General features: G+C 46.4%; 1 protein-coding gene across 1 annotated transcript in view; it reads right to left on the bottom strand.

The window, feature by feature from the left end:
• c1h8orf76 (chromosome 1 C8orf76 homolog) overlaps window positions 1–13,650 on the bottom strand; it is a 39,750-nt gene extending 26,100 nt beyond the window's left edge. Inside the window, exons 1-3 of the mRNA XM_070873888.1 lie at window positions 13,470–13,650; window positions 2,001–2,096; window positions 1,064–1,207 (exon numbers count right to left, since the gene is read on the bottom strand). Coding sequence (XP_070729989.1) covers window positions 1,064–1,207; window positions 2,001–2,096; window positions 13,470–13,589 — 360 coding nt within the window. The 5' untranslated portion in view covers window positions 13,590–13,650. The remainder of the gene's footprint in view (window positions 1–1,063; window positions 1,208–2,000; window positions 2,097–13,469) is intronic.
• Between the last annotated feature and the right edge of the window lie 8,099 nt (window positions 13,651–21,749).

Below are 21,749 nucleotides of genomic sequence, written 5' to 3'. Positions count from 1 at the left end.
TACCCCCAACCCCATGAACATTTATCTTGTGCAATCACCTTTTATGTGGTACCATGTCAAATGCCTTCTGGAAGTCCAAATACACCACATCCACTGGTTCCCCTTTATCCACCCTGTTCATTACATCCTCAAAGAATTCTAGCAAATTTATGAAACATGACTTCCCCTTCATAAATCCATGCCAACTCTGCCTGACTGAATTTTGCTTTTCCAAATGTCCTGCTACTGCTTCTTTAATAATGGACTCCAACATCTGTCCAACCACAGATGTTAGGCTAACTGGTCTATAGTTTCCTGCTTTTTGTCTGCCTCCTTTTTAAAAAAAATAGGGGCGTTACATTTGCAGTTTTTCAATTTGCTGGGACCTCCCCAGAATCCAGGGAATTTTGGTAAATTACAACCAATGCATTCACTATCCCTGGGGCCACTTCTGTTGCATATCTCTGATACTCAATACTAATTATCACCATACTTATATTCGAATTGTTTAATTATTTCAATAAAGACTTGCATTTATATAGAGCTTTTCACAACCTCATGATGTTCCAAAGCGCTTTACAGCCAATTAAGTACTTTTGAACAGTAGTCACTGTTGTAATGTAGGAAACGCGGCAGTCAATTTGTGCACAGCAAGCTCCCACAAACAGCAATGTGATCATAATCAGAAAATTTGCTTTGGTGATGTTGGTTAAAGGATAAATATTGGCCAGGACACCAGGGAAGAACTACCCTGCTCTTCTTCAAAATAGTGCCATGGGATCTTTTGGATTGACGAGAAGACAGACGGGGCTTCGGTTTAATGTCTCATCCGAAAGACGGCACCTCCGACAGTGCAGTACTCCCTCAGTACTGCATAAGGAGTGTTGGCCTGGATCATAGTGCTCAAGTCTCTGGAGTGGGACTTGAACCCACGACCTTCTGATTCAGAGGCAAGCAAGAGTGCTACCCACTGAGCCACGACTGAAACGTCAGTAATTTTTGATACAGCACAGTACTTTTTGATTGCACAATACTGTGAAGCTAAATTGTATTTTAATTTTACACTGCCACAGTTAAGACTAACCAGTTTTTGCGCTATATCCAAAGCATCCTCATCCCTGCCAAGAAGGCACAAAGATCGAGCTCGGGCCTCCTGTACGTCTCGTCTGAGAGCTATATTTGTCTCTGGAACAAGGGCCAGGCTACTGGTGTATTCACACAACGCTTTCTGGGAAAGAAAATGAACGGAAGAGTATGCATTATACAGTATTTTGTAATCAAGTGAACTTTTACAATTATATACCATTTAGACTAATACTAAAACCTAGCACTGACAAAAAGCATTTCATAAAAAACAAACTACAAGTCCTCTGCAAATAAAGTATGCATTTCTTTTTCCACAATTTAAAACATAGTAGCCAATGCGTTACTGGACTTTGTTCTGATAATGAAAGGGTTATCGTGTAGTTTTCTTTCTACGTCTTTTAAAGTAACAAAGGAATAACGATAGTCCTTTGAGAAAATGCAAGAAGTATTCAAATATTGGCTTGATTAGCACCCCATCCTCTGGCACCATAAACATTCACTCCCTCCACCACCGGCGCATCATGGCTGCAGGGTGTACCATGTACAAGCTGCACTGCAGTAACTCACCAAGGCTTCTTCAGCAGCATCTCCCAAACCAGCAACCTCTACCACCTAGAAGGACAAGGGCAGCAGGTGGCATGGGAACACCTCCAAGTTCCCCTCCAAGTCACACACCATCCTGACTTGGAAATATAGCGTCGCTCCTTCATCATCACTGGGTCAAAATCCTGGAACTCCCTCCATAACAGCACTGTAGGAGTGCCTTCACCACACGGACTGCAGCTGTCTAAGGCGGCGGCTCACCACCACCTTCTCAAGGGCAATAAATGCTGGCCTTGCCAGCGACTCCTATGTACCGTGAATGAATTATTAAAAATTACATACAGGAGATAGTCTTCCCTTGGTCATGGCAAATATCTGATATTTCTAGATACCTGATAATCCTGACGCTTGAATGCCAGATCTCCCCGAAACTTCAGTACAGTCAGTTTCTCCACATCATCAGCTGTGCAAATTTCTTCCCAAAACCACTGGAAGTGATCAGAGGCGGTAAATGTTAAAATCAAAGTAGGATTTAACTTTTTTTTAAATCTACTGAAGAGGAGCTGATTCAAGCCAATTTCGTGACATGGAAGTTACTGGCAACTTTTCACCTCAGTCAGCCCTTTTTCAGAAGAGTTTGATAATTTTTTTAAAATAGGCCCAGTGGCAGTTGGTGAGTCGGAGAGGCAGCGTGGGGAGGCCTATAAATAGGCCCAGTGGCAGTTGGTGAGTCGGAGAGGCAGCGTGGGGAGGCCTATAAATAGGCCCAGCGGCAGTTGGTGAGTCGGAGAGGTGTGCTTGTGCAGCTGCAGCAGGGGCAGAAGGCAAAAAAGTAGAAATAAATTGAAAGGTGACGTCACAGGGGGTAAGTGAATGGTAAGTAGTTTTTCGATTTCTTTCTTTATCAGTAAGTAACCTTTAACATTGTTGTTGCCCAATTAAATTAATCCAAGGGCAGGAGAGCTCGGACACGTGTTATGCTCCTCCTTTACTATGTGGGAACTCAGAGACGCTTCCGGTGTCCCTGACGACTACGTGTGCGGGAAGTGCATCCGCCTGCATTGTGGCACTGGAGCTGCGGGTGGATTCACTCTGGAGCATGCACGATGCTGAGAATGACGTGAAAAGCACGTTGGTCTCACCGCAGGTAAACGGTACACAGCTAGATAGTAAATGGGTGACCAACAGGAAGAGCAGTGCAAGGAAGGTAGTGCAGGGGTCCCCTGTGGTCATCCCCCTGCAAAACAGGTACACCGCTTTGGGTACTGTTGGGGAGGATAACTCTTCAGGGGAAGACAGCAGCAGCCAAGTTCATGGCACCGTGAGTGGCTCTGCTGCACAGGAGGGCAGGAAAAAGAGTGGGAGAGCGATAGTGATAGGGGATTCAATTGTAAGGGGAATAGATAGGTGTTTCTGTGGCCGCAACCGAGACTCCAGGATGGTATGTTGCTTCCCTGGTGCAAGGGTCAAGGATGTCTCGGAGCGGGTGCAGGACATTCTGAAAAGGGAGGATGAACAGCCAGTTGTCGTGGTGCATATAGGTACCAACGATATAGGTAAAAAATGGGATGAGGTCCTACGAGACGAATTTAGGGAGCTTGGAGCCAAATTAAAAAGTAGGACCTCAAAAGTAGTAATCTCAGGATTGCTACCAGTGCCACGTGCTAGTCAGAGTAGGAATCGCAGGATAGCTCAGAGGAATGCGTGGCTTGAGGAGTGGTGCAGAAGGGAGGGATTCAAATTCTTGGGACATTGGAACCGGTTCTGGGGTAGGTGGGACCAGTACAAACCGGACGGTCTGCACCTGGGCAGGACCAGAACCAATGTCCTAGGGGGAGTGTTTGCTAGTGCTGTTGGAAGGAGTTAAACTAATATTGCAGGGGATGGGAACCTATGCAGGGAGGCAGAGGGAAATAAAAGGGAGACAGAGGCAAAAGATAGAAAGGAGAATAGTAAAAGTGGAGGGCAGAGAAACCCAAGGCAAAAAATAAAAAGGGCCACGTTAAAGCAAAATTCTAAAGGGGCAAAGTGTGTTAAAAAGACAAGCCTGAGGCTCTGTGCCTCAATGCGAGGAGTATTTGGAGTAAGGTGGACGAATTAATTGCACAGATAGCAGTTAATGGATATGATGTAATTGGCATCACAGAGACATGGCTCCAGGATGACCAAGGCTGGGAACTCAACATCCAGGGATATTCAACATTTAGGAAGGATAGACAGAAAGGAAAAGGAGGCAGGGTGGCATTACTTGTTAAAGAGGAAATTAATGCAATAGTAAGGAAGGACATTGGCTTGGATGATGTGGAATCGGTATGGGTGGAGCTATGGAATATCAAAGGGCAGAAAACGCTGGTGGGAGTTGTGTACAGACCACCAAACAGTAGTAGTGAGGTTGGGGACAGCATCAAACAAGAAATAAGGGATGTGTGCAGTAAAGGTACAGCAGTTATCATGGGCGACTTTAATTTACATATAGATTGGGCTAACCAAACTGGTAGCATTGCGGTGGAGGAGGATTTCCTGGAGTGTATTAGGGCTGGTTTTCTTGACCAATATGTCGAGGAACCAACTAGAGAGCTGGACATCCTAGACTGGGTGATGTGTAATGAGAAGGGACTAATTAGCAATCTTGTTGTACGAGGCCCCTTGAGGAAGAGTGACCATAATATGATAGAATTCTTTATTACGATGGAGAGTGACACAGTTAATTCAGAAACTAGGGTCCTGAACTTAAGGAAAGCTAACTTCGACGGCATGAGGCGTGAATTGGCTAGAATAGACTGGCAAATGATACTTAAAGGGTTGACAGTGGATAGGCAATGGCAAACATTTGTAGATCACATGGATGAACTTCAACAATTGTACATCACTGTCTGGAGTAAAAACAAAACAGGGAAGGTGGCTCAACCGTGGCTAACAAGGAAATTAAGGATAGTGTTAAATCCAAGGAAGAGGCATATAAATTGGCCAGAAAAAGCAGCAAACCTGAGGACTGGGAGAAATTTAGAATCCAGCAGAGGAGGACTAAGGGTTTAATTAGGAGGGGGAAAATAGAGTACGAGAGGAAGCTTGCCGGGAACATAAAAACTGACTGCAAAAGCTTCTACAGATATGTGAAGAGAAAAAGATTAGTGAAGACAAACGTAGGTCCCTTGCAGTCGGATTCAGGTGAATTTATAATGGGGAACAAAGAAATAGCAGACCAATTGAACAAATACTTTGGTTCTGTCTTCACGAAGGAAGATACAAATAACCTTCTGGATGTACGTGGGGACCGAGGGTCTAGAGAGAAGGAGGAACTGAAGGATATTCTTATTAGGCTGGGAAATTGTGTTTGGGAAATTGATGGGATTGAAGGTCGATAGATCCCCGGTGCCTGATAGTCTGCATCCCAGAATACTTAAGGAAGTGGCCATAGAAATAGTGGATGCATTGGAGATCATTTTTCAACAGTCTATCAACTCAGGATCAGTTCCTATGGACTGGAGGGTTGCTAATGTAACACCACTTTTTAAAAAAGGAGAGAGAAAACGGGTAATTATAGACCGGTTAGCCTGACATCAGTAGTGGGGAAAATGTTGGAATCAATTATTAAGGATGAAATAGCAGCGCATTTGGAAAGCAGTGACAGGATCGGTCCAAGTCAGCATGGATTTATGAAGGGGAAATCATGCTTGACAAATCTTCTGGAATTTTTTGAGGATGTAACTAGTAGCATGGACAAGGGAGAACCAGTGGATGTGGTGTATTTGGACTTTCAAAAGGCCTTTGACGAGGTCCTATATAAGAGATTGGTGTGCAAAATGAAAGCACATTGTATTGGGGGTAATGTACTGGCGTGGATAGAGAATTGGTTGGCAGAGAGTCGGGATAAACGGGTCCTTTTCGGAATGGGAGGCAGTGACTAGTGGAGTGCCGCAGGGCTCTGTGCTGGGACCCCAGCTCTTTACAATATACATTAATGATTTGGATGAAGGAATTGAGTGTAACATCTCCAAGTTTGCAGATGACACTGAATTGGGTAGCGGTGTGAGCTGTGAGGAGGATGCTAAGAGGCTGCAGGGTGATTTGGACAGGTTAGGTGAGTGGGCAAATGCATGGCAGATGCAGTATAATGTGGATAAATGTGAGGTTATCCACTTTGGCCAATAACACGAAGGCAGGATATTATCTGAATGGTGGCAGATTAGGAAAAGCGGAGGTGCAATGAGACCTGAGTGTCATGGTACATCAGTCATTGAAAGTTGACATGCAGGTACAGCAGGTGGTGAAGAATGCAAATGGCATGTTGGCCTTCATAGCTAGGGGATTTGAGTACAGGAGCAGAGAGGTCTTGCTGCAATTGTACAGGGCCTTGGTGAGGCCTCACCTGGAGTATTGTGTTCAGTTTTGGTCTCCTAATCTGAGGAAGGACGTTCTTGCTATTGAGGGAGTGCAGTGAAGGTTCACCAGACTGATTCCAGGGATGGCTGGACTGATGTATGAGGAGAGACTGGATCAACTGGGCCTTTTTACACTGGGGTTTAGAAGGATGAGAGGGGATCTCATAGAAACTTATAAGATTCTGACAGGATGCGACAGGTTAGATGTGGGAAGAATGTCCCTGATGTTGGGGAAGTCTCGAACCAGGGGATACAATCTTAGGATAAGGGGTAGGCCATTTAGGACTGAGATGAGGAGAAACTTCTTCACTCAGATAGTTGTTAACCTGTGGAATTCCCTGCCGCAGAGAATTGTTGATGCCAGTTCATTGGATATATTCAAGAGGGAGTTAGATATGGCCCTTACGACTAAAGGGATCGACAGGTATGGAGAGAAAGCAGGAAAGGGGTACTGAGCTGAATGATCAGCCATGATCTTATTGAATGGTGGTGCAGGCTTGAAGGGACGAATGGCCTACTCCTGCACCTATTTTCTATGTTTCTATGTTTCTAAAAGGAAAAGTTTGAAGAGCTCTGGGAAAAAGCAGGGGAATGGGGCTAATTGAATATCTCTTTCAAAGAGCGGGCTGAATGGCCTTCTTCTGAGTTGTACGATTCTATGAACAGCTGGAATAGTGGTCAAGGTCAGTACACTGGGCTCATTTAGGAAACGACGACTATAGATGCTATAGTAGGTTTGGTATTCTGAAGGAATGAGATCAAAGGGATCTTTTTCATTCAAACCCATCTTGTGACACTTTATATTCATCCCCTAGTCCATCGCCTCTAAAATAGCACCAGTGATTTAAAAAAGCTACTGATCGTCAATCCAAGTGCATATGTGTGAAGAACAGGGATAAGTAAATTATAGGGCCCAAGTTTCCACACGATAAAAAACGGGCGCCCCTCCGAGCTGGACGCCCGTTTCTCGCGCCTAAAACGGCGCCGGAAAAAAAACTCGCGATTCGGGAGCGTTCTGCAGTTCCTTGTCTGCCTGGCGCGGCGCCCAGGGGGGCGGAGCCTACACTCGCGCCGATTTTGTAAGTGGGAGGGGGCGGGTACTATTTAAATTAGTTTTTTTCCTGCCGGCAATGCTGCACGTGTGCGTTGGAGCGTTCGCGCATGCTCAGTGTGAAAAAAACATTGGCACTCGGCCATTTTTGTAGTTCTTTGTAGCTGTTTAATTTTTTAACATTTTTTAATAAATGTACATTGCCATCAGCACATCAGCACTGAGGCTTCTTGCAGCAGTGAGAAGGGTGCAGGAAGCCTCAGAAAGTTGAGGCAGCCGTTTCCCGACGACCTCCCCCTTTTGCCGTTGGGAAATGGCTCCTCAATTTCTGAGGCTTCCTGCAGCCTTCTCTCTTTCCCGCCAGCCGTCTGGAACGGCTCCCTTCCCTCCCACCTCCCCCGCGTTCGGTCGGCTCCCTCCCGCCCGCGTTCGGTCGGCTCCCTTCCCTCCCCCCCGTCCCACGTTCGGTCGGCTCCCCTCCCTCCCGCCCGCGTTCCGTCGGCTCCCTCCCTCCCCCGCATTCGGTAACGGCTGCCTCGTTTTGTGAGGCTTGCTGCACCATTCTTCCTGGCTGAAGCACTTTCACACAGGTAGGAAGATCTTTTCTTTGCTTATAAATGTTTATTCAGGTTGGATTTATTTGTATAATATTTGTATAAGTATAAATAAGGATTTATTGTCGATTTTAATGACTTCCCTTCCCCCCCCCCACCTCGTTCTGGACGCCTGATTTGTAACCTGCGCCTGATTTTTTAATGTGTAGAACAGGTTTTTTCAGTTCTACAAAAATCTTCACTTGCTCCATTCTACTTTAGTTTGGAGTACATTTTCACTGTGGAAACTTTGAAATCAGGCGTCAGTGGCCGGACACACCCCCTTTGGAAGAAAAAATTCTGTTCCAAAGTAGAACTGTTCTACCTGACTAGAACTGCAGAAAAAAAAAAGTGGAGAATTGCGAATTCTAAGATAGTCCGTTCTCCACCAGTTGCTCCTAAAAATCAGGCGCAAATCATGTGGAAACTTGGGCCCATAGTTTCTGGAACTTTGAAGTTAACGAATATCTTAAGTGACAGTCATCCAACAACAACTTGCATTTATATAGCGCCGTTAATTTAGTAAAACACCGTAAGGTGCTTCACAGCAGCAGTACTCTGCACCTAAACTAACAGCTTTTCAAAACAGAAAGTTTGCCCATAAGAAACCGGTCATGTACATACTTTTCGGATCACTAGCCACTAGATGGTGTCACTGTTGGAGGCCATTGGGCTGCACGCACGTGTGTGCAGTCCAAGTATAAAAGGCCAGCCATTTTGTATATTAGCCACTTTGGGCCTGAATAAAGCAGAGCTAAGGTCATACCTCTTGGAGTTAAACAGTATTCAGTCTAACAGTTATTGCATACACAACGAAACTGACCAGCTTTTTGCTTCATTTTCCCACAAAAAACAAGATCTATTACCATAAAATTTGTTTCATTGTTATTTTCTGCTTTAAAAAACCCTCCACCACTCTCCAAATAACAGTGGAGAGAATGTACAGATAGATCTGTTCTCATCTTTCTCACAATGTGATACGTCCTTACTATACAGTATAAATGCACACGAGGCCCATGTTTGAGAGGTCAGTCTGTGACCTGTCCTTTATTTCACAGCACTCAAGTGATGGAAGTGGGTGGAGCTTCCCCTTTTATATCTGAAGGTCTAGGTTAGGAGTGTCTCCCACAAGTTCACCACCTAGTGGTCAGTGTTCTCACAGTGTACAACTTAGGTCAGATTATACATGGGTTACAATGCTGGTTGAATACATGACATCACCTCCCCCCCAAAGTCTTATTGGGATCACAGGTTGAGTCTCTCTGGTGGTTTACGCTTCCTTGTAGAGCGCCTGAGTTGGGGCTCCGGTTGTTGGGCGCTGGCCTGAGTGTCTGCTGTTGCGGTGCCTCAGGCCTGTCCGGACTGCCCACAGTGACTGGGCTCTCCTCCCTTTGGTTCCTGTGTTCGGTCACCTGTGGTGGAGTGAACTCTACATCGTGTTCTTCCTCTGCTTCTTCTATGGGGTTGCTGAACCTCCTTTTTGTTTGATCCACATGTTTGTGGCAGATTTGTCCATTGGTAAGTTTAACTACCAGAATCCTATTTCCCTCTTTGGCAACCACAGTGCCTGTGAGCCATTTGGGCCCTGCAGCGTAGTTGAGGACAAAAACAGGGTCATTTACATCAATACATCGCGCCCTCGCATTCCTGTCATGGTAGTCATATTGTGACTGGCGCCTGCTCTCGACAATTTCTTTCATGGTGGGGTGTATAAGGGATAACCGGGTTTTGAGCGTCCTTTTCATTAGCAGCTCTGCGGGTGGAACCCCTGTGAGCGAGTGTGGTCGGGATCTGTAGACCAACAGGAGGCGTGATAAGCGGCATTGTAGGGAACCCCCTTGGATTCTGAGCATCCCCTGTTTGATTATCTGCAATGCTCGTTCTGCCTGGCCGTTTGAGGCCGGCTTGAACGGTGCCGTTCTGACATGGTTAATTCCATTGCCTGCCATGAAGTCCTGGAATTCTGTGCTTGTGAAGCACGGGCCATTGTCACTGACCAAGATGTCCGGTAGACCGTGGGCGGCGAACATTGCCCGTAGACTTTCTACCGTGGCAGAGGATGTGCTTGAATTTAAAATGTCACACTCGATCCATTTGGAGTAGGCGTCTACTACAACCAAAAACATTTTTCCCATGAGAGGACCTGCGTAGTCCACATGGATGCGTGACCAAGGCTTGGCGGGCCATGGCCAGGGGCTAAGGGGGGCTTTCCTGGGCGCATTGCCCAGCTCGGCACACGTGTTGCACCTGCGAACACAAAGTTCCAGATCTGTGTCTATCCCTGGCCACCAAACGTGTGACCTGGCAATTGCCTTCATCGTGACAATGCTCGGGTGCTCATTGTGGAGTTCTCTGATGAACACCTCTCTGCCCATCTGGGGCATGACTACGCAGTTTCCCCACAGTAGGCAATCGGCCTCAATCGAGAGTTCATCCTTGCGCCTGTGAAATGGTTTAAATTTCTCAGGGCATGCCCTGTACGTGGCTGCCCAGTCCCCATTCAGGACACATTTCTTGACTAGAGACAATAGCGGGTCTCTATTTGTCCAGACTTTAATCTGACGGGCTGTCACGGGTGAGCCTTTGCTTCCGAAAGCTTCAACAGTCATGACCATCTCAGCATCATGCTCGGTAGCCCCTTCAGTGGTGGCTAGTGAGAGCCTGCTGAGTGCATCGGCGCAGTTTTCGGTGCCCGGTCTGTGCCGAATTGTGTAGTCATAGGCGGCTAACATGAGTGCCCACCTCTGTATGCGGGCCGATACGTTTGCATTTATGGTCTTGTTGTCGGCCAAAAGGGACGTTAGGGGTTTGTGACCTGTCTCCAGCTCAAATTTCCTGCCAAACAGGTACTGGTGCATTTTCTTTACCGCGTATACACATGCGAGCGCCTCCTTTTCTCCCATCCCGTAGCCCCTTTCTGCCTGGGACAGACTTCTGGAGGCATAAGCTACCGGCTGTAACTGACCCTTGGCATTGACATGCTGCAACACACACCCGACACCATAGGACGACGCATTGCACGTTAACACAAGTTTCTTACATGGGTCATATAGCATTAACAGATTGTTGGAACATAACAAATTGCCTGTTTTATTAAAAGCCCTTTCCTGGCTGTCCCCCCAGACCCATTCGCGACCTTCGCGTAGGAACACGTGTAGCGGCTCTAGCAGCATACTCAATTTGGGAAGAAAGTTACCAAAATAGTTCAGGAGCCCCAGGAATGAACGCAGCTCCATCGTGTTACGGGGTCTGGGTGCTCTCTGGATCGCTTCCGTCTTGGACGCAGTAGGGCTGATCCCGTCTGCTGCTACCCTCATCCCCAGCAATTCTACCTCTGGAGCTAGGAAGATGCACTTCGCCTTTTTCAGTCGCAGCCCTACCTGGTCCAGTCTGCGCAGCACCTCGTCCAGGTTGTGGAGGTGTTCTTCAGTATCGTAACCCGTAATGAGGATGTCGTCCTGAAAAACCACCGTCCCTGGAATCGACTTGAGGAGGCTTTCCATATTTCGTTGGAAGATCGCGGCGGCCGAGCGAATCCCGAACGGACATCTGTTGTACTCAAACAACCCCTTGTGTGTCGTGATGGTGGTCAGCTTCTTCGACTCACTCGCCAGCTCCTGGGTCATGTAAGCTGAGGTCAGGTCCAATTTTGAAAAAAGTTTGCCACCGGATAGCGTCGCAAAGAGGTCCTCTGCTCTCGGTAGCAGGTACTGGTCTTGGAGTGACACCCGATTGATGGTGGCCTTGTAATCGCCGCATATCCTGACCGACCCATCCGCCTTGAGCACCGGCACAATCGGGCTCGCCCAATCACTGAATTCGACTGGTGAGATGATGCCTTCCCTCAGCAGGCGATCCTATTTGCCTTCTATCTTTTCCCGCATCACGTACGGCACCGCTCTGGCCTTCTGGTGTACTGGCCTGGCGTCCGGATTTATGTGAATCACTACCTTGGCCCCCATGAAAGTGCCAATACCGGGTTGAAACAGTGAGTCAAATTTGTCCAGGATCTGTGAGCATGATACTCGCTCCACAGAGGAAATTGCATTGACATCGCCCCATTTCCAGTTCATGACAGCAAGCCAACTCCTCCCCAGTAGTGCGGGACCGTCCCCGGGACAATCCAGAGTGGCAACCTGTTCTCCGAATCTTTGTGGGTCATGACTACCGTGGCGCTGCCTAGCACCGGAATGATCTGCTTTGTGTAAGTCCGTAGCTGTGCGTCAATCGGCGATAATTTTGGTCTCCTGGCCTTGGACACCCACAACTTTTCGAATTGTTTGATACCCATCAGGGACTGGCTGGTCCCCGTGTCTAGCTCCATTGATACTGGAATGCCATTGAGGAGCACTTTCATCATTATCGGTGGCGTCCTGGGTGTATGAACTGTATACGTGCTCCACATGAACTCACTGAACTTCAGCTTCCAGCGATTTCTCCAAGTGTTCATTTCTGCAATTTCTGCAGGTATTTTGCTCACCTCTGCAAACTCCGGTTGAGTGTGTGCCTCCAAGCCTCCAGCATGAGCTGCGGTTTGAAACAAAAGGTCCTTTGCCAGTCGATCGTCCCTGACTGCCCCTGTTATTGCCCGGAGAACTGTGTGCTGCTTTAACAATGTTGAATATCTGTCCCAACCATTCCTTTACACAGTACCTCTCGTCTGTTCTGCTAGTGGCCATGCTCGCGTGGTTTAAATCCCAGTTTCTTGTCGCCATTGATACGTCCTTACTATACAGTATAAATGCACACGAGGCCCATGCTTGAGAGGTCAGTTTGTGACCTGTTCTTTATTTCATAGCACTCAAGTGATGGAAGTGGGTGGAGCTTCCCCTTTTATATCTGAAGGTCCAGGTTAGGAGTGTCTCCCACAAGTTCACCACCTAGTGGTCAGTGTTCTCAGTGTACAACTTAGGTCAGATTGTACATGGGTTACAATGCTGGTTGAATACATGACACAATGGCTACTAGATGTTTACTTATACCTATGGCTATCCTTGATCTTTCCATTATGCGAAGTCTCAAACCTTCCAACATTTCAATCATCAATGAGGCCATCTCAGATAACTTTCCCCCCCTCTTCCTTCCCATCTCCCTTGCCTACAAATCTCACATTTTCCCCAGATCCCTCACCAATACACTAACACCCTCTCCACCGATGTTCCCCCAGTATAGTTCTCACCCCCACCCCTGAAGCCTGCGGGAAACAGATTCAAAGGGCACTTGCCACTTCACCAGAGCGCTATCAAACAACATTTGACCACCGAGCCACACAGAGATATTAGGGCAGGCGACCAAACGCTTGGCCAAAGAGGTACGTTTTTAATGAGCGTCTTAAAAGGAGGGGAGAGGAGGAGAGGTTTAGGAGGGAATTCCAAGCTCGGGGCCCAGGCAGCTGAAGGCACGGCCACCGATGGTGAAGCGATGGAAATCGGGGATGTGCAAGCGGCCAGAATTGGGGCAGCGCAGAGAGCTCAGGGGATGCAGGGCTGGGCTGGGTAGCCGTGTACCGGGACCTGAAATGCCATGTTTGAAGGGGAGGGCAGACAACTTCTCCATCCCTTTGTAAACCTGGCAGCAAACACTGTCATTACAAATAACAAAACAAGTGAGGCCGAGGACTGGGCCCAGGATGCTTCAGAGATCGAACACATTTTGGGGAATGCCATTACTTTGCTCCTGAATACAGAGTTATTTCACTGCAGTGTGGTATTTGTGTGATCCCTGACTGACAACCCAGCCACTGATAGCGAGCGCCCTCCTTGTCTGCTGCCTGAGCAGTGTGTCCAACCAGCACTGTGTAAACTCACTGTGGGCAACACACAATGAACCTCCTACCTCCGACTCGCAGAATCTGGCTTTGTAGGAACCCAGCTTGATCCCCGGCGCCGTCTTTCTCTCCCGAAACTCTTCAAAGACGGAATCATCAAACTCATACCCCAAACCCTCCATCTTCATCGACCAGCCCAGCTGCACCGAGCAGCCAGTCCCCCGGAGCACAGCACAACAGCACTATCGTTCCAATCCTTCCCCCAGTGCCAAAGCCACGCCAACACACCCTGCCTGCCTGCCTGATTGATCAAAGGCAGGTTGACTTCCGTTTGTTGTGGTACGCCAAACCTTGGAGACTCCAGGAATTAAAAATTGTGTCAGGCTTGGCTCACTCACTCACACTCTCTCTGTCTTAGAGTCAGAAAGGATTTTGTGGGTTCAAGTATCACTCCGAGAGACTTTGAGCACATAATCTAGACTGAAACTCCCATTGGCAGTACCGAGGGGGTGCTGCACTGTCGGAGGCGCCGCCTTTTGAAGAAGACATTGAACCTGCCCCTCTCTCTCAGGTGGACATAAATGCAGTTGTACATGGCCTTGATGAGGCCTCACCTGGAATATTGTGTTCAATTTTGGTCTCCTAATCTGAGGAAGGGTGTTCTTGCTATTGAGGGAGTGCACCAGACTGATTCCCAGGATGGCTGGACTGACATATGAGAGACTGGATCAACTGGGCCTTTATACATTGGAGTTTAGATGGATGAGAGGGGATCTCATAGAAACATATAGGATTTTGACGGGACGGGACAGGTTAGATGCGGGTAGAATGTTCCCGATGTTGGGGAAGTCCAGAATTAGGGGACACAGTCTTAGGATAAGGGGTAAGCCATTTAGGACAGAGATGAGGAGAAACTTCATCACTCAGAGAGTTGTTAACCTGTGGAATTCCCTGCCGCAGAGAGTTGTTGATGCCAGTTAATTGGATATATTCAAGAGGGAGTTAGATATGGCCCTTACAGCTAAGGGGATCATAGAAACATAGAAACATAGAAAATAGGTGCAGGAGTAGGCCATTCGGCCCTTCTAGCCTGCACCGCCATTCAATGAGTTCATGGCTGAACATTCAACTTCAGTACCCCATTCCTGCTTTCTCGCCATACCCCTTGATCTCCCTAGTAGTAAGGACCTCATCTAACTCCTTTTTGAATATATTTAGTGAATTGGCCTTTCTGTGGTAGAGAATTCCACAGGTTCACCACTCTCTGGGTGAAGAAGTTCCTCCGCATCTCGGTCCTAAATGGCTTACCCCTTATCCTTAGACTGTGACCTCTGGTTCTGGACTTCCCCAACATTGGGAACATTCTTCCTGCATCTAACCTGTCTAACCCCGTCACAATTTTAAATGTTTCTATGAGGTCCCCTCTCATTCTTCTGAACTCCAGTGAATACAAGCCCAGTTGATCCAGTCTTTCTTGATAGGTCAGTCCCGCCATCCCGGGAATCAGTCTGGTGAACCTTCGCTGCACCCCCTCAATAGCAAGAATGTCCTTCCTCAGGTTAGGAGACCAAAACTGTACACAATACTCCAGGTGTGGCCTCACCAATGCCCTGTACAACTGTAGCAACACCTCCCTGCCCCTGTACTCAAATCCCCTTGCTATGAAGGCCAACATGCCATTTGCTTTCTTAACCGCCTGCTGCACCTGCATGCCAACCTTCAATGACTGATGTACCATGACACCCAGGTCTCTTTGCACCTCCCCTTTTCCTAATCTGTCACCATTCAGATAATAGTCTGTCTCTCTGTTTTTACCACCAAAGTGGATAACCTCACATTTATCCACATTATACTTCATCTGCCATGCATTTGCCCACTCACCTAACCTATCCAAGTCGCTCTGCAGCCTCACAGCATTCTCCTCGCAGCTCACACTGCCACCCAACTTAGTGTCATCCGCAAATTTGGAGATACTACATTTAATCCCCTCATCTAAATCATTAATGTACAGTGTAAACAGCTGGGGCCCCAGCACAGAACCTTGCGGTACCCCACGAGTCACTGCCTGCCATTCTGAAAAGTCCCCATTTACTCCTACTCTTTGCTTCCTGTCTGACAACCAGTTCTCAATCCATGTCAGTACACTACCCCCAATTCCATGTGCTCTAACTTTGCACATCAATCTCTTGTGTGGGACCTTGTCGAACGCCTTCTGAAAGTCCAAATATACCACATCAACTGGTTCTCCCTTATCCACTCTACTGGAAACATCCTCAAAAAATTCCAGAAGATTTGTCAAGCATGATTTCCCTTTCACAAATCCATGCTGACTTGGACCTATCATGTCACCTCTTTCCAAATGCACTGCTATGACATCCTTAATAATTGATTCCATCATTTTACCCACTACCGATGTCAGGCTGACCGGTCTATAATTCCCTGTTTTCTCTCTCCCTCCTTTTTTAAAAAGTGGGGTTACATTGGCTACCCTCCACTCCATAGGAACTGATCCAGAGTCAATGGAATGTTGGAAAATGACTGTCAACGCATCCACTATTTCCAAGGCCACCTCCTTAAGTACTCTGGGATGCAGTCCATCAGGCCCTGGGGATTTATCGGCCTTCAATCCCATCAATTTCCCCAACACAATTTCCCGGCTAATAAGGATTTCCCTCAGTTCCTCCTCCTTACTAGACCCCCCGACCCCTTTTATAACCGGAAGGTTGTTTGTGTCCTCCTTCGTGAATACCGAACCAAAGTACTTGTTCAATTGGTCCGCCATTTCTTTGTTCCCCGTTATGACTTCCCCTGATTCTGACTGCAGCGGACCTACGTTTGTCTTTACTAGCCTTTTTCTCTTTACATATCTATAGAAACTTTTGCAATCCGTTTTAATGTTCCCTGCAAGCTTCTTCTCATACTCCATTTTCCCTGCCCGAATCAAACCCTTTGTCCTCTGCTGAGTTCTAAATTTCTCCCAGTCCCCAGGTTCGCTGCTATTTCTGGCCAATTTGTATGCCACTTCCTTGGCTTTAATACTATCCCTGATTTCCCTTGATAGCCACGGTTGAGCCACCTTCCCTTTTTTATTTTTATGCCAGACAGGAATGTACAATTGTTGTAGTTCATCCATGCGGTCTCTAAATGTCTGCCATTGCCCATCCACAGTCAACCCCTTAAGTATCATTCGCCAATCCATCCCAGCCAATTCACGCCTCATACCTTCAAAGTTAGCCTTCTTTAAGGGGTATGGAGAGAAAGCAGGAAAGGGGTACTGAAGGAATGACCAGCCATGATCTTATTGAATGATGGTGCAGATTCAAAGGGCCGAATGGCCTACTCCAGCACCTATTTTCTATGTTTCTATCCAGCGACGCTATTTCGAAGAAGAGCAGGGGAATTCTCCTCGGTGTCCTGGCTAATATTTATCCTCCAACCAGCTTCACATAAAAAAAAAGAGATTATCGAGTCATTGTCATATTTGTGGAGCTTGCTGTGCATAAAGTGGCTGCCACGTTTCCTAGATTGCAACAGTGACTGCACTTCAAAAGTACTTCATTGGCTGCAAAGTGCTTTGGGATGTCCTGAGGTCATGAAAGGCGCTATATAAATCCAAATTTTTCCATTCATTTCCTGGAAACAGCTGCGAGCAATCCAAGAGCAAAATCAGAGGGGCGTAAAAAATATTGTATGGATTTCTCCTCCCCCCCCCCGCCCCTCACTATTTTCTTTGAACACTTTTGTTTATTAGTTATAAAATATTAGAGATGGGGGCGGGGCGTAAAGGCTGTTTTACCGGGCAAGGTGGTTGGAGATGGAAGGTCACATGATGAACCTTCCAGGAGCATATCCAACCAAAGTTGCCAATGCTAGTTTAATGCAAAAAAAAGCCAACTGGGGCTCATTAAGTGTGACCACCATTAAAAAAATGAAATCTGCTTTTGGTGACTGACATTTTTGGAAAAATAAACCCAGCTCCAGGTGTTTAGATGCTTGACAATTTATGTCACTTGGTGATCGTGAGTCTCACTCCTAACAATTCCACATCCACCACGCTGATAATTCTATGAATCTTTATGAGGACTGTCGTCCCTTTTTCTTGTCATAAATAAAATGTCACTTGCTCTCATCTTCATTTGATTTGAAATTGGTTGTTAATGTATCATATCCTGAATTACAGCGAGTTCCCGCTTTATTCATGTTGTACTGGAGTCAGCTATAATAATTGACGTGACACTGAGTCTTTCATTGAAACATAGACATAGAAAATAGGTGCAGGTGTAGGCCATTCAGCCCTTCAGGCCTGCACCACCATTCGATAAGATCATGGCTGATCAGTCCCTCAGTACCCCTTTCCTGCTTTCTCTTCATACCCCTTGATCCCCTTAGCCATAAGGGCGATATCTAACACCCTCTTGAATATATCCAATGAACTGGCATCAACAGCTCTCTGTGGCAGGGAATTCCACAGGTTAACAACTCTCTGAGTGAAGAAGTTTCTCCTCATCTCAGTCCTAAATGGCCTACCCCTTATCCTAAGACTTTGTCCCCTGGTTCTGGACTTCCCCAACATCGGGAACAATCTACCCGCATCTAACCTGTCCAGTCCCGTCAGAATCTTATATGTTTCTATGAGATCCCCTCTCATCCTTTAAACTCCAATATATAAAGGCCAGTTGATCCAGTTTCTCCTCATATGTCAGCCCAGCCATCCCAGGAATCAGTCTGGTGAACCTTCGCTGCACTCCCTCAAAGCAAGAACGTCCTTCCTCAGATTAGGAGACCAAAACGGAACACAATATTCCAGGTGAGGCCTCACCAAGGCCCTGTACAATTGCAGTAAGACCTCCCTGCTCCTATACTCAAATCCCCTAGCTATGAAGGCCAACATACCATTTGCCTTCTTTACCGCCTGCTGTACCTGTATGCCAACTTTCAATGACTGATGAACCATGACACCTAGATCTCGTTGCACCTCCCCTTTTCCAAATCTGCCACCATTCAGATAATATTCTGTCTCCGCGTTTTTGCCCCAGAAGTGGAGATAACCTCACATTTATCCACATTATACTGCATCTGCCATGCATTTGCCCACTCACCTAACCTGTCTAAATCACCCTGCAGCCTCTTAGCGTCCCCCTCACAGCTCACACCGCCACCCAGTTTAGTATCATCTGCGAACTTGGAGATATTACACTCAATTCCTTAATCCAAATCATTAAAGAGCTGGGGTCCCAGCACTGAGCCCTGCGGCACTCCACTAGTCACTGCCTGCCATTCTGAAAGGGACCCGTTTATCCCAACTCTCTGCTTCCTGTCTGCCAACCAGTTCTCTATCCACGTCAGTATATTACCCCCAATACAATGTGCTTTGATTTTGCACACCAAGCTCTTATGTGGGACCTTGTCAAAAGCCTTTTGAAAGTCCAAATACACCACATCCACTGGTTCTCCCATGTCCACTCTACTAGTTACATCCTCAAAAAATTCCAGAAGATTTGTCAAGTATGATTTCCCCTTCATAATTCCATGCTGACTTGGACCGATCCTGTCACTGCTTTCCAAATGCGCTGCTATTTCATCCTTAATAATGAATTCCAACATTTTCCCCATACTGATGTCAGGCTAACTGGTCTATAATTACCCACTTTCTCTCTCCCTTCCTTTTTAAAAGGTGGTGTTACATTAGCTACCCTCCAGTCCATTGGAACTGATCCCGAGTCGATAGACTGTTGGAAAATGATCACCAATGCATCCACTATTTCTAGGGCCATATCCTTAAATACTCTGGGATGCAGACTATCAGGCCTCAGAGATTTATCAGCCTTCAATCTAATCAATTTCCCTAACATAATTTCCCGTCTAAGGATTTCCTTCAGTTCCTCCTTCTCACTAAACCCTCGGTCCCCTAGTACTTCCAGAAGGTTGTTTGTGTCTTCCTACGTGAAGACAGAACCAAAGTATTTGTTCAATTGGTCTGCCATTTCTTTGGTTCCCCATTATAAATTCACATCCGACTGCAAGGGACCTACGTTTGTCTTCACTAATCTTTTTCTCTTCACATATCTATAGAAGCTTTTGCAGTCAGTTTTTATGTTCCTGGCAAGCTTCTTCTCGTACTCTATTTTCCCCCTCCTAATTAAACCCTTTGTCCTCCTCTTCTGAATTCTAAATTTCTCCCAGTCCTCAGGTTTGCTGCTGTTTCTGGCCAATTTATATGCCTCTTCCTTGGATTTAATACTATCCTTAATTTCCTTGTTAGCCACAGTTGAGCCACCTACCCTGGTTTATTTTTACTCCAGACAGGGATGTACAATTGCTGAAGTTCATCCATGTGATCTTTAAATGTTTGCCATTGCCTATCCACTGTCAACCCTTTAAGTATCATTTGCCAGTCTATTCTAGCCAATTCACGCCTCAAACCATCGAAGTTACCTTTCCTTAAGTTCAGGACCCTAGTTTCTGAATTAACTGTGTCACTCTCCATCCTAATAAAGAATTCTACCATGTTATGGTCACTCTTCCCCAAGGGGTCTCGCACAACAAGATTGCTAATTAGTCCCTGCCTGGGGCATGATGGCAAGGTCAAAGGGCATGTTTCAGGGACACATAACTGCAATTCCCTCAATTTTCCTACATTGAATATGGAGGCCTTTGTGGGGAAGTTAGGTTTTAATGATTCAGAGAGGATGTTCCCCCTCATGTGAGGGATCTAGAACTAGGGGGCATAGTTTTAGAATAAGGGGTGAATAAATGGTCACCCATTTAAAACAGAAATGAGGAGGAATTTCTTCTCTTAGAGGGTCGTGAATCTTTGGAATTCTCTAAGCCATGATCTTATTGAATAGCACAGCAGGCTCGAGGGGCCAAATGGCCTACTCTGGCTCATATTTCTTATGTTATCATAAAGGAGGAGAGGTAGAAAGGCGGAGAGGTTTGATGATAGAACTCCAGAGCTTAGGGCCTAGGCAGCTAAAGGCATGGCTGCCAATGTTGGGCCAAGGAAATATGGGATGTTCAAGAGGCCAGAGTTGGAGAAATGCAGAGTTCTCGGAGGGTGGTGTTGAATATTAGTGCCATGGGATGGGGAAAGCTGTGGATTTGAATTCCATTCCTTTCAGATGCTAGTCTGAGCCTATTGATGTCGGGGGGTGGGGAGGCTCTTAGCAGAATCTCCATCACCTTCCAGCATGAGAAAGAGAGGGATGCAACTGGAAATCTCTAGCACATTCCTGGTGAAGAGCTCCAGGGACACTGCCATGCACCTGTTCCTTCAGCTTTAAGTTAGATCAAGTTGACAAAGAGGTCATAAAAATACAAAACAAAAAATATAATTCTATATTAGTTAAAGTATGAGAACTTCTAGATGTTCCCTTAACATAAATGAATCAATGTTTCGATTAAACAGCTGGTTATAACCACCCATGGAAACAACTACAGTTAGACAGTAAAGTTCCATAGCTATGACTGTCCATGACTGGGCTATATGGCTTCATCTGCTGCTGAAATTTCAACCTTGCCTTTATTACCTCTAGACTTGATTATTCCAATACTCTCCAGGCCGGCCTCCCATCTTCCACAGTTGCTAACTTGAGCTCATCCAGAACTCTGCTATCCGAATTTGCACCAAGTTCCATTCACCCATCACCCCTGTGCTCTTTGACCTACAATATAACATAAGAAGCGGGAGCAGGAGTAGACCATATGGCCGCTCGAGCCTGTTCCACCATTTAATACGATCATGGCTGATCCGATCATGGACTTAGGTCCACTTTCCTGCCCACTCCCCATAACCCCTTATTCCCTTATCGGTTAAGAAACTGACTATCTCTGTCTTAAATTTATTCAATGTCCCAGCTTCCACAGCTCTCTGAGGCAGCGAATTCCACAGATCAACAACTCTCTGAGAAAAGAAATTTCTCCTCATCTCAAGTCCCTTCATAATCTTATACGTTTCGATAAGATCACCTCTCAATCTTCTTAATTCCAATGAGTAGAGGCCCAACCTACTCAACCTTTCCTTATGTCAACCCCCTCATCTCCGGAATCAACCTAGTGAACCTTCTCTGAACTGCCTCCTAAACAAGTATATCCTTTCGTAAATATGGAAACCAAAACTGCATGCAGTATTCCAGATGTGGCCTCTCCAATACCTTATGTAGCTGTAACAAGACTTCCCTGCTTTTACACTCCATCCCCTTTGCAATAAAGGCCAAGATTCCATTGACCTTCCTAATCACTTGCTGTACCTGCATACTAACCTTTTGTGTTTCATGCACAAGTACCCCTGTAAATGTAGATTCTTTTCTCTCAATCTGGTTCAGTAAAATTACTGAGTCGAATACCTC

The sequence above is a fragment of the Pristiophorus japonicus genome, chromosome 1, assembly GCF_044704955.1.
Source record: "Pristiophorus japonicus isolate sPriJap1 chromosome 1, sPriJap1.hap1, whole genome shotgun sequence".
Taxonomy (NCBI): domain Eukaryota; kingdom Metazoa; phylum Chordata; class Chondrichthyes; family Pristiophoridae; genus Pristiophorus; species Pristiophorus japonicus.
Note: the sequence above shows the minus strand (reverse complement) of the source record. Positions and strands in the feature narration are given on the sequence as shown.